Source organism: Xylocopa sonorina, chromosome 1 (assembly GCF_050948175.1).
Source record: "Xylocopa sonorina isolate GNS202 chromosome 1, iyXylSono1_principal, whole genome shotgun sequence".
In the NCBI taxonomy this organism is placed as follows: Eukaryota; Metazoa; Arthropoda; class Insecta; order Hymenoptera; family Apidae; genus Xylocopa; species Xylocopa sonorina.
In genome coordinates this window covers 8,755,199-8,768,971 of record NC_135193.1, presented here as the reverse complement: position 1 = coordinate 8,768,971, position 13,773 = coordinate 8,755,199, and the positions used below count along the sequence as shown (strand labels likewise).

At 46.4% G+C, this 13,773-nt stretch overlaps 1 protein-coding gene across 2 annotated transcripts in view; it reads right to left on the bottom strand.

Annotated features, from left to right (window-relative positions):
* Chas (chascon) overlaps positions 1–10,512 on the bottom strand; it is a 70,470-nt gene extending 59,958 nt beyond the window's left edge. For both annotated transcript variants that reach the window (XM_076909481.1, XM_076909480.1), the window contains exons 1-11: positions 10,145–10,512; positions 7,403–7,594; positions 7,204–7,240; positions 6,622–6,791; positions 6,373–6,552; positions 2,746–2,961; positions 2,123–2,369; positions 1,486–1,842; positions 1,164–1,369; positions 784–1,039; positions 215–680 (exon numbers count right to left, since the gene is read on the bottom strand). In XM_076909481.1, the coding sequence (XP_076765596.1) occupies positions 215–680; positions 784–1,039; positions 1,164–1,369; positions 1,486–1,842; positions 2,123–2,369; positions 2,746–2,961; positions 6,373–6,552; positions 6,622–6,791; positions 7,204–7,240; positions 7,403–7,471 (2,204 nt within the window). In that variant the 5' untranslated portion in view covers positions 7,472–7,594; positions 10,145–10,512. The remainder of the gene's footprint in view (positions 1–214; positions 681–783; positions 1,040–1,163; positions 1,370–1,485; positions 1,843–2,122; positions 2,370–2,745; positions 2,962–6,372; positions 6,553–6,621; positions 6,792–7,203; positions 7,241–7,402; positions 7,595–10,144) is intronic.
* Between the last annotated feature and the right edge of the window lie 3,261 nt (positions 10,513–13,773).

The window sequence follows — 13,773 nt, the reverse complement described above, 5'->3', positions numbered from 1 at the left end:
ACCGTCTACGGGTTCGATTATGTAAATCTGTATCAGCTTACTATTTAGAATGTCTTTCGACGCTCATACGGTTACACCTTTCCTTCATAGTCGAGCGACAGGACACCGCTGCCTGCTCTTACTTTTTACGAATAGCTTGCACAAGAGACAGAACTAACGCACACGCGCGTCGATTAGCCGTTTGAATGCTTAATAGCTAAATTATCATGGTTACCTGTACTCTGTCTCGGCGACAGTTCTACCACGTGGTTTCCCAGATCTTCTCGCGTCTCTGTATCCTTTTTCGCGGCCGTAGATGCTGCCACCAAATGGGTCCTCGCCCAGGTAATACCTGTGCAACGGCGGCGTTGATTCACTGCGTTGCTCTTGAGATACGTAATGGTCGCTAGTCCTGACCGTTTTCGTGATCTTATTCGAGCCGCTGTTCAAGGAAGCGTTCTTAGGAGACCGGGGCGGTCTCTCCGGCGGCTTCTCCTCGAAGTCCTTTTCGTTCACCAAAGGAATATTCTTGTCGATCACGTTGTACTGCATGTAGGTTGGTCCGTTGTCGTCGGTCTGGGTCAGCTGAGAGATCGAGCTGCTACCCGCGCGCTTGTTCTTCCTCTCACTGCTAGCCGAGCGCAGTTTCCCTACCAGTTTCCTGAAGGACTCGCCTATCTTGTACTTTGAATGTCCCGAACCTTGAACGTTACAAACGAAACATGCTCACCGAACAAACCGAGCATAGAATGCAAGCATGTTTGTTAATAGGAACGTATAAATTGTTAACGTTGCAATACTTACTTTTCGTTGAACGAGGAGGAGTCGAAACCGGAGTCTCAATTGTTTTCTTATTTGTACGGGAATTCGATTCTGGCATGGGCGATGTCGAACGAGATCTCGATGCTGATTTCTTCCGGTTGTCTCGCTCGACAGCAGTCTGGTCTTGGACGTCGCGATTGCGACTCTCCCAAGTCCTCTGCACCACGTGAACTGGACTAGCCGTCCGACCGGGTATCGAGTCATTTAAATTCGTTTTCTCGTCGAGTTTCGCTATCCACTGAAACAGAAACATACTTCAGTCGTACGTATCTCGCACGATTTAGATTTCCACGTTGTACTTCTTCGCGTGCCGTTCATAAGGCGTTTGAAGCAATTCTCGTGTTAAAAAATCCATGACATACTTGTTCCTTCGATCTTCGTCGAACAGGTGGGGACGGTGTACGCTGTCGATCGATGGATTCCTGGTGTTCGCGTCGGAGAACGGACTCGTAAGTCCTCGAGTACGCCGACTCGAGCGGGTTCCTCGAATGATCATGAGCATGTCCGTTCGTGTGAGCTGTCTCCACGTATTGCGCTGGAGAACTCCTCCTTGCTTCACTTTGCTTCTCTATAGAACATACAGATTCATCAAAACTGCGTTATAATTCTCGCAAGTACGCTAAGCTGTAATGAAAATCGAAAATCTTTTATCCAGAACGAAACATTGATATTGTTCCAAAGCACCTCTTGCTTGATATCTCTCAGACCACTCGCTTATCCCATGGAAATAGCCCGAGGGCGACGTCGAGTCTCTCCCTGTGCTTCGTCGCTGATTGCGAATAGTATTCGAAACATTTTGATAATCCCGTTCTTTAGGAGTGCACGACTTCATAGTGACGTTAATGTAGCTAGTGTTCGTGCTGGTTGGAAGAGGGGAATTGTCCGCCTCAATGGAACCGTGAGAGGAACGGGACTCGCTACCAAAATGGCTTTCCAACCATTTCGACGTCTCGAACTTTCTCGCTTCATCTTCTTCCTCGAAGTCTAATGGCTTCTTCGTTAAAACGTCCTTTCGAGCTGGGAAGCCGTCTGTAGGGAAGCCTGCAGTAATGATAAATTATGATAATAATAATAATAAAAAAATGTTAGAATAAATAGTATAATAGTATTGAAATGAAAATGTAAGAAATATTGAATAGCAGGGAGTGTTCTCCAAACTAATACGAACGGATTAAGAAGGCGTTATTGTACGAACCCTCGGGTGGAGCACAAGTTAAATAAAGTATTCTAGCATCGACATGCCGTCCATTCTAGCATATTTTTGCAATTTCTTACAAAAAATATTTGCAAAATTCGCGAGAAAAAAACCGAGACGGTGTACCGGAATGCTTATGGAAACGAGTAGTTCGCATGGCCGTAGGTGACGGTGTCCAATCTCCGATTCGTTCTCCCTCGGTCGTCTCGGCGACGTAGCGCATTTCCCGGGCGACTCTCTCGCCACCCGATATGTAATCGACTACGTCCTCGTCCCGTTTCTTAACGAACCTCTGCGAGCTCTCTTTCCTCTTTTCAGAGGCGTCGTCACCATTTATGTCGCTTCCGTCATCGGGTACCTCGTCGTCCTTAATCTAAAATTAAAATAAAATTAACATAAATAGACGCACACGTGAACACATATACAGATTCTAGTCTTGCAACTCTTTGTTAATAATATGCACAATGGAAATGTCGAAATATTCGCAGCATCATTACGAACGAATTGGCTTGACGCACTCGTGCAACCGAAAACCATGAATAAGTTAATTATTTGGATTAATTTTCGCGTGTATATCGATCCTGAAGAATCTAATCACAGAGTGGAAGAAGCATGTCTTCTTCGGGGAAACCACGAAGAAGAGCGTGTCGCCTACCCCCAGCATCTTCCTTCGGCCCGAAAAAAAGACCCTGACGCGAGTTCAATTTTCTATCGCACGAACAGATACAAAATTAATGAACGAAACATACCTCTTCGTGCTCGACTGTTCGTTTTCTCTCGGTAACGATCAGCCCATCAGGCTTCAGCTCCTTTTTCTCCAAGGTTTTCTCGGTGTCGATCACCTTGTTCGACTTGGTTGTATGCTGGACGACCCTGGGTCCCGTTTGAGACGCCAACTGCTTGGACGATTCGGCGAGGGCCGCTCTCAAATCGCCCCGGTTGCTTCTCACCGCCTTCTGGTATGCCTGCGAACCAGAACCAGCCACCGTTTAGCAAGCCCCGTCCGGCCAGTTATTATCCGGTGGGAATCGCCCCGCGTTCCGAAATCTCGCCCGCGATAAACCGGATCGTCCGGCTCTCCTGCGCGGTCCACGCCACGGACAAGTGGAAAGAAAGGTGTTTCTAACAGCGAAGGTCACGACACTCGCCACTCGTAACTACAAGGATAAAAACTGGACTATCGTTTAGCGGCGAATTCAGTTGGTAAAAAAACGGCGACGACGGAAGTCCCGAACGCTTGGAAACACGCCAAGCAGCCAAGTTGGATTTCGAACGATCGTTGCGTCGAGGAGAACAAAGCTCGAAGGATTAAGAAATAAGAGGTATTGCGTAATTCGATAGATCTTTTGGTAGGTGAGGACGCTTCGGACGTCCGAAGGTTACCGTTGGTTCAAGAAAGGCAATGTAACGGCCTGTATTACTCGAGGTCGTTAAAGGTCACTTGGGTAATTAAACGTTGTACATACCGGATAGGTTGCTCTTAGGCTCGGTACTCGAGTGGGTGTCCTTCAGTCAACGTACGTCGCAAAAGTTCGTACAGATACGTGTAACCTTGGGCAACCTCGATCAATACAGATTGTTGACTTTATATTGCATTTCACACGTGGATCACTGGCTGACTCATGGAGACGTTATTCATCCTTGATGCTCGAGTAACAAGAAGGGAAAACGCGCGAGGTAAATCCCTCGCACGTCCTTTGCAATACCCCCAGAGAAACACTTATAACTTTGCGTCACCAAGAATTGAAAGTCAATTTGAAAGAGGATCGACTGCGGAACGGAGACACCAGAAGTACCATCGATTTCATAGACACCAAACGTTCCATCCACTGTGGCACATAGAACGTACTATTCGTTAAACGGATTAATAGAATACCACGAGGAATGGTTCGCGATATATCCAGCCTCGGGCAAAGTCATCGCGTACCGACAGCGTGTCAGTGAAGAGAACAGTGACGAGGATAATTGCTATTATCGTTAGGGATCACGAGATATCCTGTGTAATTGTCGACGAACGTATCAGAACGAAGAAAGTGATTCCTGAAACGCGTGTCGGCCGCGATCAGATAGAAACATTGAAGATAGTCGAGCACGGAACAGCTGCTGTGACTGTGATCGTGGCATCACAACTCGTTCGTCGCCATTCGGTGAAGGGAGAGCAAAAGTCGAGAGATCATCGACTTCCACTTCTCGATGAATCTATCTCTCTCTCTATCTCTCTCTCTCTCTCTCTCTCTCTTTCTCTCCCTGTCACTGTTCCTTGAACAGCGTGTCTTTCTCCTTCGCTCTTCTCGTCTCTCTGTCTCTCTCTCTCTGCTTCTCCACCCTGCGTATCCCTCCTACCTTGCGACACGTTTTCTCTTTCCTCTCGTTCTTCTTCATCCAGAACGAACCGACCTCTTCGTTTCTGAATCGTTCATGCGCGAACTCGTATACCTGTTGCCTGGTTTTTGCAATCCAGAAGCTAGCCCCTCCCCCTCCTCCACCCTCTGAGCAAGGTGTTTCTTCTCCTATCGTGGATAGCCTCGTTGCACACTCCATCGACTCTGGGGAGGATCTTACTCCTTCGTCCCGACTAGATACCACCTCCGTCTTTCGTGGTTCATCCAGAGGCGTCGCAATGGTCGCACGCCAAATGTTACTGTGCCACGAGGAGGCCTCCGTGTTCATTCCGAGGCGCACCGACATTACCACTGTCGACATGGGGTTGACAAATGCGGTAGTCACTTTCGAACCTGCGGGTCGTCAGCTTTGAGAGATTTTTGTAAAAGTTTTCCACAAGTGTTGTAATTCATTTCGACTGGGATTCAACTAACGTACCCATTACGACGATATTTGTTAATCGTGCCAAGCATTGAGATGATATCTCGTTTGATTTCTAGTCAACTGATAATAAGTCCAGTGCGACTTGGTATTTTTATGAACAGCAACAATTTTGTCCGAGAAAATCCTTAACAACGATACTCTGAAGTTGATTTGCGACACTTGACATTGATTTCTCGATAATCTGGGTGCGAAAATGTTCACTGATGTTACTCAGCCATACTCTGTAATATACTTAAGGGTCCACGCCATTTTCGCGATACCATTTTCCAACGATCAATTCGTAGAATCATTTAGACGCTTGTAGGAGTTTCGTAACCACGTGGAAGACGTTCTCGACGATGTGCAACTTGGCGGACCCGTTACCAGGTAGATTTATGATAAACAGCGTGACAAATACGAGCAGATACACGATACACCTGTTGCATGCTCTCTCCCGATGCACAACGGCTTCCTTCCGCCTTCGTCTTTTTCCGCATGGGCTTCATTAATCATCCGTCGACGATTTCACGGGCATTTCGTTGGAATGTTTGATAGACAAGCGGAAAAATTACGAGTCGGGGGTTTTCATGATCATCGGGAAGAACGAAAAGGTAGAGATGGATAGAGGGAGAGAGAGAGAGAGCGAAAAAGAGAGAGGTGGAGGAGGAGGAATTCGCTTTCTAGTGAAGGGTGACGCGAACAGTCACGTGTAAACGCCAGGCGAAGCTAAACAAAGGCGTGAAATGCAAATGTACACAGGGATTAGATAATCGGTACTTGGAGCGCTTTTGCAGGCTATGTAAACGAAACGTGCGATGAAAACAGCACGCATCACCGTTCTAACTATATGTAGAAATCGAAAAATGAGCTAAGGATTAACAGTGTCTCGCGAGAAACTTGCATTCGCTGTTAAAAAACCTTTTTCTATTCCTCTTATTAGAATGGTGTTCAAGAGTGTACACACTCGAGCCAGACGTGCTGCGTGTTCTTTTCACCTCGCTATTTATCCTGTCCGTTAGTCGTAAAATTCTCCAATTATACATGTTAAACGGCATTTCAAACACATCTCTCCTCTCTGGGAGAAAGCTTGCGCGACACACTTCGAAAGAAATCGTCGTTTGTGAATTTAGTAGACCAAACGAAGCCGGACGCGTTCATGGAGGACCGTGGCGTCGCGGGTCAGCAAAAATTGACCTAGAGCAAACCAGAATTCAGAGTGTGATCCGGTCGCAAAAAATTTCTGAAATTTCACCAACCCAGGAAAGGAAGTCAACCGAAAAACGGAGCACCGTGTTTGCTCCCGTGATCGAATCGGTGTGCGCAAATGGGATGAGCCTTGCCGAGAGACAAGTTGACCTTTTCGTATCGCTTAACAGCCTCTGAGCTAAGAAAGAGAAGGAAGTGGTGCATACACGCCGAAATATTGCGGTGGCACGCGCAGGTGGATTTCAGCTGCGAGTGTGTCGCATTTAATATACCTAATTGGGCTCGGTGCGCGAGACGTCGCAAATTTTACCTACAAAGTTCTCAATGCAAAACAGCAACTTCACATTCATTCGTTAACCTAATACCTCATCTGAGATATCTCCCAGCTGTTGACGATCCTCCGTCTCCAGTCTTTCCTCGATCTCCTCGCGGCTCCTCACCACAGTCTCGTTCAATTCCTTCTGAACCACGCTGCCGCCGTCGGCGGAACTCCTTCCACCTGTTGGCCATTCAACCTCTTGCGGTTGATCGCCGGTTGTTCGTCTCTGAAAGGAACGATCGGTGAAACGACGATAACTCGGGAGGTACCAGGGAGGTATTCGAACTAGCCTCACTTCTTGCGTGGTGTGTTCCTGTTGCTCGACGTCCTCGGTGGTGTTCGTGGTGACCAGAGGCCCTGAGTCGACCACGACCTCGCCATCCTCGAGCACAACCTGCCTCTTCACTCTCGTCTCGATCTGCCTGGTGGTGGTTATTTCCTTCTTCTTGCGGGTCTCCCATTCTTCTGAAAGCGGAAGCGAGTACTCTTTCGACTTGGGTCAAACAATGCCAGCGTTATGGCGCAAAACCAATCTCCCTGAACGGAACGAACAAAACGGAAGGCCGCGGAAAGAGTGGAGAAATAAGAGAGGGAGGTGGTGGGCGGGGGGGGGGGGGGGGGGGGGGGGTCAGGATGAAAAGCGATGGCGCGAGTAGAAGCGAACGATCGTAACGATTCGTTTCGCGGCGTCGAGGAAAAATAAGAGGAACTTCGACCGCATTTAACACGCTCGGCACGGTAAACGTTCGCCAGACGTCGGTTCGCTCGCGACACGCCTTCGTTCCCTTATCCTGTATCTATCTAGTTATTTGAATCACGACTCGAACGTCTCGCATCACGAGCAAACAATGCATGACAATCACGTTCGAGGAATTACCTTCTTTGACCAAAGCCACGGAATTCTCAGGGTCGATCTGAAATGCGAGAAAAAAATATTGCACGGTTAAACTCGTTCCGTCTGACTGTGTGGGTAGATAGAGAAGGGATTGTAGTAAATATCAAGTACGTCGGAGCGGAGCGCAAGAATAAACGATTTATTCCTTTATAAGGCGCAAACACGCCGGAGATCTACTCACGAGAATCGGCGGATGGCTCGTTGGCGGTGGACGAGCCTCGTATCGGCGTGTTGAAATCACCTCCATCATTCGATCATGCCTGCTGGTGAATCCTGATGCTGGCCAGAGGCCGTCGTGACGGGAAGTTGGATTGTATCGGTTCACGGATTCCTCCAATAAAAGCGTGTCCTTTAATCCGATAGTCTGACTTCCCTGAAATACGATATCATAAAAGAATGTAGAAATGATACACATATACATACATTCGCGTGCACAGATCATGAACTCTCCGTACGAGAGAGGATTAAATCCATTCATTCAACAGCAGGATAAGATAGTTAATGTCCGTTTGGAAGGAAAATCGAATAATTAAATAGACAAACGGGATTCCGCGGTATTCTTGAAATACGCGATTCTTGGAATCGTTGGAACAATCAAGACGCAAGAAAGCGGCGGGAACATCTCGATGCGGTTGGACGCACCGAAGATGCAGCCCTATTTAACGCTTCTAGCGTAATCGTGGCCACGTATGTCCAGCACGGGCGCGTGTGCGCGTATAGGCGGGGCAATAATAATTCATCAGGACGCTCTTACTGCATGGAAGTCGAAGGCCGCAGTGGCACGCGGGCCTGTGGTCGCGGCCACCTCGATATGGGCTGCGATACGATATCGAGATGGTTAAAGACACGCGTGCGCCACGTACGACCAGTTGCCGATCACAGTGGCGTATTTCTACGTCACTGTCCTACTCGAAATCATCGATGAAAGACCCCGATCGATCCCCGATCTGAACGTGCGTTAATTACAATCATCAGAAATCTTACGGAAGTTCTTGGTAACAAATGTTCGATGCGCGAGTATAGAGAAGTTGAAATTTTATAGGCCCGTAGGTGGTTCCACGATGCAGACAGGAGATACGTCACAACTGAGTAATTCATCTTTAAGACAGGGTATATCTGCAACGAAACATGCTTGTACACGTACTCGTATCGGGGGGAAACGTGCAAATTAACAAACAAAGATCGAACGAAAGCATCAGCCTACGCCATTGAGCACTTGCGTCCTTGCGGTTGGAATTACGCACGAGCTCTCCCTGTCGTGGCTGGAACAGGTACGTAAGTATCCCGATTTTTCCTCCCCTAGAATCTAATGCGACTTATAATGCGCCGTCCTAGAGCAAATGACGGCTACCAGAGGAAATAATCACCGACCATTTGAAACCGGTAGACGCATCGACATTCCGACCGGCGATGATCAACGTGCCCGATGGACGAATACCAGTTGGGGCCGGGTATTTCGCGAACGAAGAGGCCAAGACGAAGAACAGGTGCGATTCGTATTGACATCACGCCCCGACGACGATTCTATATACGACCGTATCGGTCTTTTCTCATTGGATATGCGTGTGACGTCAGGAATGCGTCATGCCGGCGCGACACTAAACAAGTGAAAACTGTCCATCGGCGAAAATGTTTTTCTGCTCCATCGTCGCGGCGACGAACGCGGCTCGATCCGCGCGGCGGTAATCTTTGTACGCGCGTATTTCGATGAATTTGCAAACAAGAAATTACCGAGCAAGGTCGACAACGATTCCACCGACTGCGCGATAGTTTTTATGCGCGTCGTAGTTTCATACAATCGCATTTAACGCGGACAGAAAATTAATTGCTTTCCTATGGAATCGTTTCTATCGGTACAAGTGGTAGTCGTTTCTGTAAACTTCCATTACCGCTGTTCAATCACGTGGAACTATGAATCGATGGGTTACAATACTTGATTTCGAAAAGAAATTCCTGGTTAACGTACGGATTGCAGGGCTGAAAAATATGTGGTGCTAAGGATAATATAAGCGGTGCGAGCAAGTCGTAAATCGCGCGGTTCGTAAATCGAGCGGCGAGCGTGATTGTTCACGGGCGGCGTTTAAATCACCGCTCGACGCGTTCCCGGTGATTTAAATGCACGGTCGAAGAACGAAAAGCGACAGATAAATAGAGCAATCGGAGAGCAGGTGGACACTCGTGGGCGGTGTGCGTGCGATGCGACGGACACGTGACCTCGGCAAGGACGTCGCCATTTTGAGGGGAGATAATAAGCGCGGCAAAATTTATGCCCGAGCTACTTATTCCCATTTAACACGGTTCTATGCGAGAAGTTAGATTAAAATAATTGTCAAATTCCATTCGAGTACGTTCAACTTTAAATACGTTCTAAGAAGGCAGTTAAGCAGAATGATTGAATCGAAATAGATTAGAATGGCAAAGTGCAAAATGCATGATTATTCCTCTGTGAATACAATAGAAAAAAAAAGAGGAAAAAACTTCGTTTTCATTTTCACATAAACCGTGTTCGCGAGTCGTAACCAATTTACCACTGATCAAGCTTCTATCGCATCGATACTAATTCACAGGACTATGTAGGTCTCGATTAGATCATGCAAAATCGATTTTGTATCGAGAACGCACACCGTCAGAGGAAAAACAGGCGCGGGCTGGAAACGTGTCTTTACACCCGATGCACTGGGAAGATTCCCATCGGTTCTCGTGCACGGCAAATTACGTAAGAGGCTGACAATGCCAGCTCTCGTAACATCCTCGAGGAAAAAGCGATTCGATGTAGCGGCCAGCCTTCCCCAGGAAAGTACACGCGGTCTACCATTGCAGTGGGCAATGAAAGGGAGTAGCAGACGATGAGATTCACCTGAACAGAGCGAAGAGCGAGAGCTGACAGGTGTGAAAGGAGAGAAAGAATCGTGTTTACATTCACCTGAATCCGATCCTCCTCGTCGTCTTAATCGCTGCTCTCTTTAAATCCCTGAAAGGATAGGACGCAAATTATCCCTCGGTGTCTTCACGTTTCGATTGGAAATACAAATAGACAAGCGTACGCGCGATAAAATAAAGAGGCGTCGTTCGATATTGATCGTCGTATCAGTCGTCAAGTGACAAGCGAAATGTCACAGCGTGAAGAATCAAAGAACGAGCAACAAACCAAGTTCTCGCGCATGCTGTCGTGGCCAGCGCTCACGATACTGTCCGTTCGTTGAGTGCTTTCTGACGGATCCGCCAGTCGTTGGTGCTCCCAGTGGGAGACGAAGATCGCCGGAGCGGCACGAAGCGCGCCCGAGCTATCGCTAGTGATGAGATCAAACTGGATCCGATCCGGGACTGGTATCTGCTCTCTTCTATAGGCAAATCAATTGCCCGATTGCGGATTGATCTTCTGGTAAAAAATCTGGTCCTCCGACGAAAGCGGAAGCATAACATAGCCACTGAGGGGTTGAAGTGAGGGACTCCAAAAATTAATCAAGAATCATATGCAATTAAAAAAACAATCGGAGTTGATAGCAAATTAGGAGCATACGAAAACACAAGTTTTTATAATACCTTGTTCACTTGTAGCTTAAATATCCTTATTTGCTTTGTTTCTTTTTGCCCGTTCGTTTCTCTTCTTCTTAATTCTTCGATTTCGATGATCGTTTATCTCTGCGTTTTCTAGAATAAATTGATTTTGTAATGAAAATGGCTGCTTAGCGAAACAATCATAAAACAGGTACGAGAGTTGTACAAGGCTGTAGGATACCTTTGTCAGAGGAAAAGACAACGATTGAATCAGGGACAATGTACCTACAAGGGATATGGTCATCGGAGACGAGGACATCCGCGTTTCAACGAAATCGGTCAGCAGGTCAGAGCCCATTCTCCACGCCATTTGTAGAACTGAAAAATCCATCGTGTCGTTGTCGATACATTCCGTGTAACAGTTATCTGAACGACAAGATGATTATACGGCGAAGTGATACATATGTAAATAGAACAATTTCTAGCTGTAGCGTTTCTTTTAAGATCTTGAACAAAGTTCGAGGTTTCGACTTTCTGACCTGCGATAGAGACTTGAATGAAATAATCAGCTCGCGCGGCGTTATTGTGCAGAAGAAACATTAAAATGCTTTGACAAATCGCTCCTCTTAAACTTTAATTGAAATATAATCAGAAACTGCCTATTAAAGCGTGAAATTTCACGAGCAATCGCTTTTTCCTTTAACGATCCATTAAACTAATATGCGCCAGCGAATAGTGCAGGTCCGACGTTCAAGCCCTCGCTACGATTAAGATCAACAAATTGGATGGATGATTTACATCGAGTCACGTTTCGTGCGAGCATCCCAAAACGGGCTATCCTGAAAAATATATCTGGACAGAAGCATCGAATACATTTTCAGAGGTCTATTCTTAGCGCTTGCTGTCGTTTAATATGCAAATGCAACGTTCCAAGTGAATACCTTATATCGCGTGCGTGTGAAGTGATTCATCTGTGAACATAATCGAAATATCGGTATCTCAATATCTGTGCTCGCGCCAGCGTTCATCCGGTACCAAAAATGGATGCATAAAATGAGAGAATGGAAAAGAAACGTGGGGACGATATTTACATGTTCTACGAATGTAAAAGCATTAATTGGTTCTTCTGCGAAGAATTAAGTAATGCTTTCATCACCATTGAACAGTTACGAGAGTGTCCCTCTTATAATTATCGTTAACGCTGCTGTCGATCGTTATTCCGTGACTCAATACCGATGCGCTCTGTTTACACTCAACAGTAAGGCCCGTAATAGGCACTATTAGTGGGGTTGCACAGCTCAAAAAGTAGCGTTCGCGTTCAAAGAGTTTTGCATTCCGCTTACGTAACAGACAACGAGGTAAAAAAAGAAAAAAGCGGCATTATATCCGCCTTTATCGATTAGTTACAAAGCAACACGTAAAATTATATCTCACTAATGTTCTTAAAAGTAATTATACATTCATCCATTCGAGTACACGTAAAATGAATTCAACAAAGTTATTGGTTTAGATTGAAATTGTTTCAAGAATAAAGAGTTCGTAACTTGCGCCAATTAAATGCGAAACAGACATTAATTAAGATTTGATCTCGACATTCCAAATGCCATTGTTTGTTTACGAGAAAATCTCAGAAGTACACGAACGATTCTCCTGCTTTAACTCATCTCGCACGCCTTCTCAGCGCGCGTAATCTTATTATCCCGGTTTTCCTTGGCGTTAATCTCGTTTTCTATATACAGCCCGTGATCGAGGTATCCTTGGAACGAAGCACGCTTCGCTAGTCCCTAAGCATTACAATCGTATCGAGCAATCATGCCAATGTCAATAACAGAAATTACGAGAACGATAGCGGAGTAACAACGTGACAGGCAGTACCGAGCAATTAGTCAGACTAGTGGCCATATAAACGTGAAGCGTTGACTTTACACGACACGTTAAACGGCAGTAAATCGCCGACTGGATATCTGAAACAGAACCATAACGGTATGAAAATCTACCTGATCGGCCATCAATTATTCTTCCGGGAGGACGAGCTGCGCGCAGCGTGGCGTTTGTTCCGTGCATCTGAGTAAGCAAGAAGGCGGCCCACGTCACGCTGCGAGCCGGGGCAAGCTTACCTATATGGATTTCGAAACGTGGACATCGCCAAAAGCGGCGGGACAAAATCAACAAAGTGATACGGCGGGACAAGTTTGCACGGCGGGCGTAATTGCGTCCCGTGAACTGGTTCAAAAGAGGCGCGCCATTGCAGGTGCGGCCTAATACGTCGATCTGGCTATGAGTTTTTCCACAAACGAGAATTCCTGCTTCCCTTCCTTCCTTTAAGATGTAGTTATGATATCGTTGTGAAAGGAGAATTGCATTTACCGATGGAGATCAACGATACCGCTTTGCAGCTGAAAAAAAATAAGGAAATTTCATTCACTTACGTTACCGATCAAATAAAACACGTTATCTAACAGATTTCGGGTATAACACGGTGAAATAGTGAAAGTAGAAGAAAAGACCTGGACCTTTTCCTGGTACGACGTTAAGGCGATTGTCTGCCCGATAGAAATCGCGTGAAAGCGCGTATCGAGCGGTTGAAGATTTGCAATGGCTGTTCTAATTTCTTTGTTGTTGGAGATTCGTATTTGGGGATAGTGCTGTAGAAACTTGTTAACAGTGAAAGAAAATGGCAATCGATTATCGATCGTTATTATTACTGTTACTGCCGTAGTATGCCTCCTCGAACAAGTTCCAGTTAACCATTTCCACGGCTCATTCTTTACTGCCCGAAGAATTCGAAGGATCAACGAACTTGTAAATCACTGCGTTTCATATCGAAATTTTTGCCAACGATACTTTTACCCGCCGATGAGGATAGCTCGCGACACATGGCGCCAACTAATGGGGCGCGAGCGCACTACGGAATAAAGGACTATCTTCAAATCGTATAGGTGGTGCTGCATGCCACACGATCTAGTGGTAAAACGAAAATACCTAGGCGAAAGAAGGCGAAAGAGAGGGGAATACAGTAGCGTAAGAGGCACGATCCCAGGCAAGGGAACACAT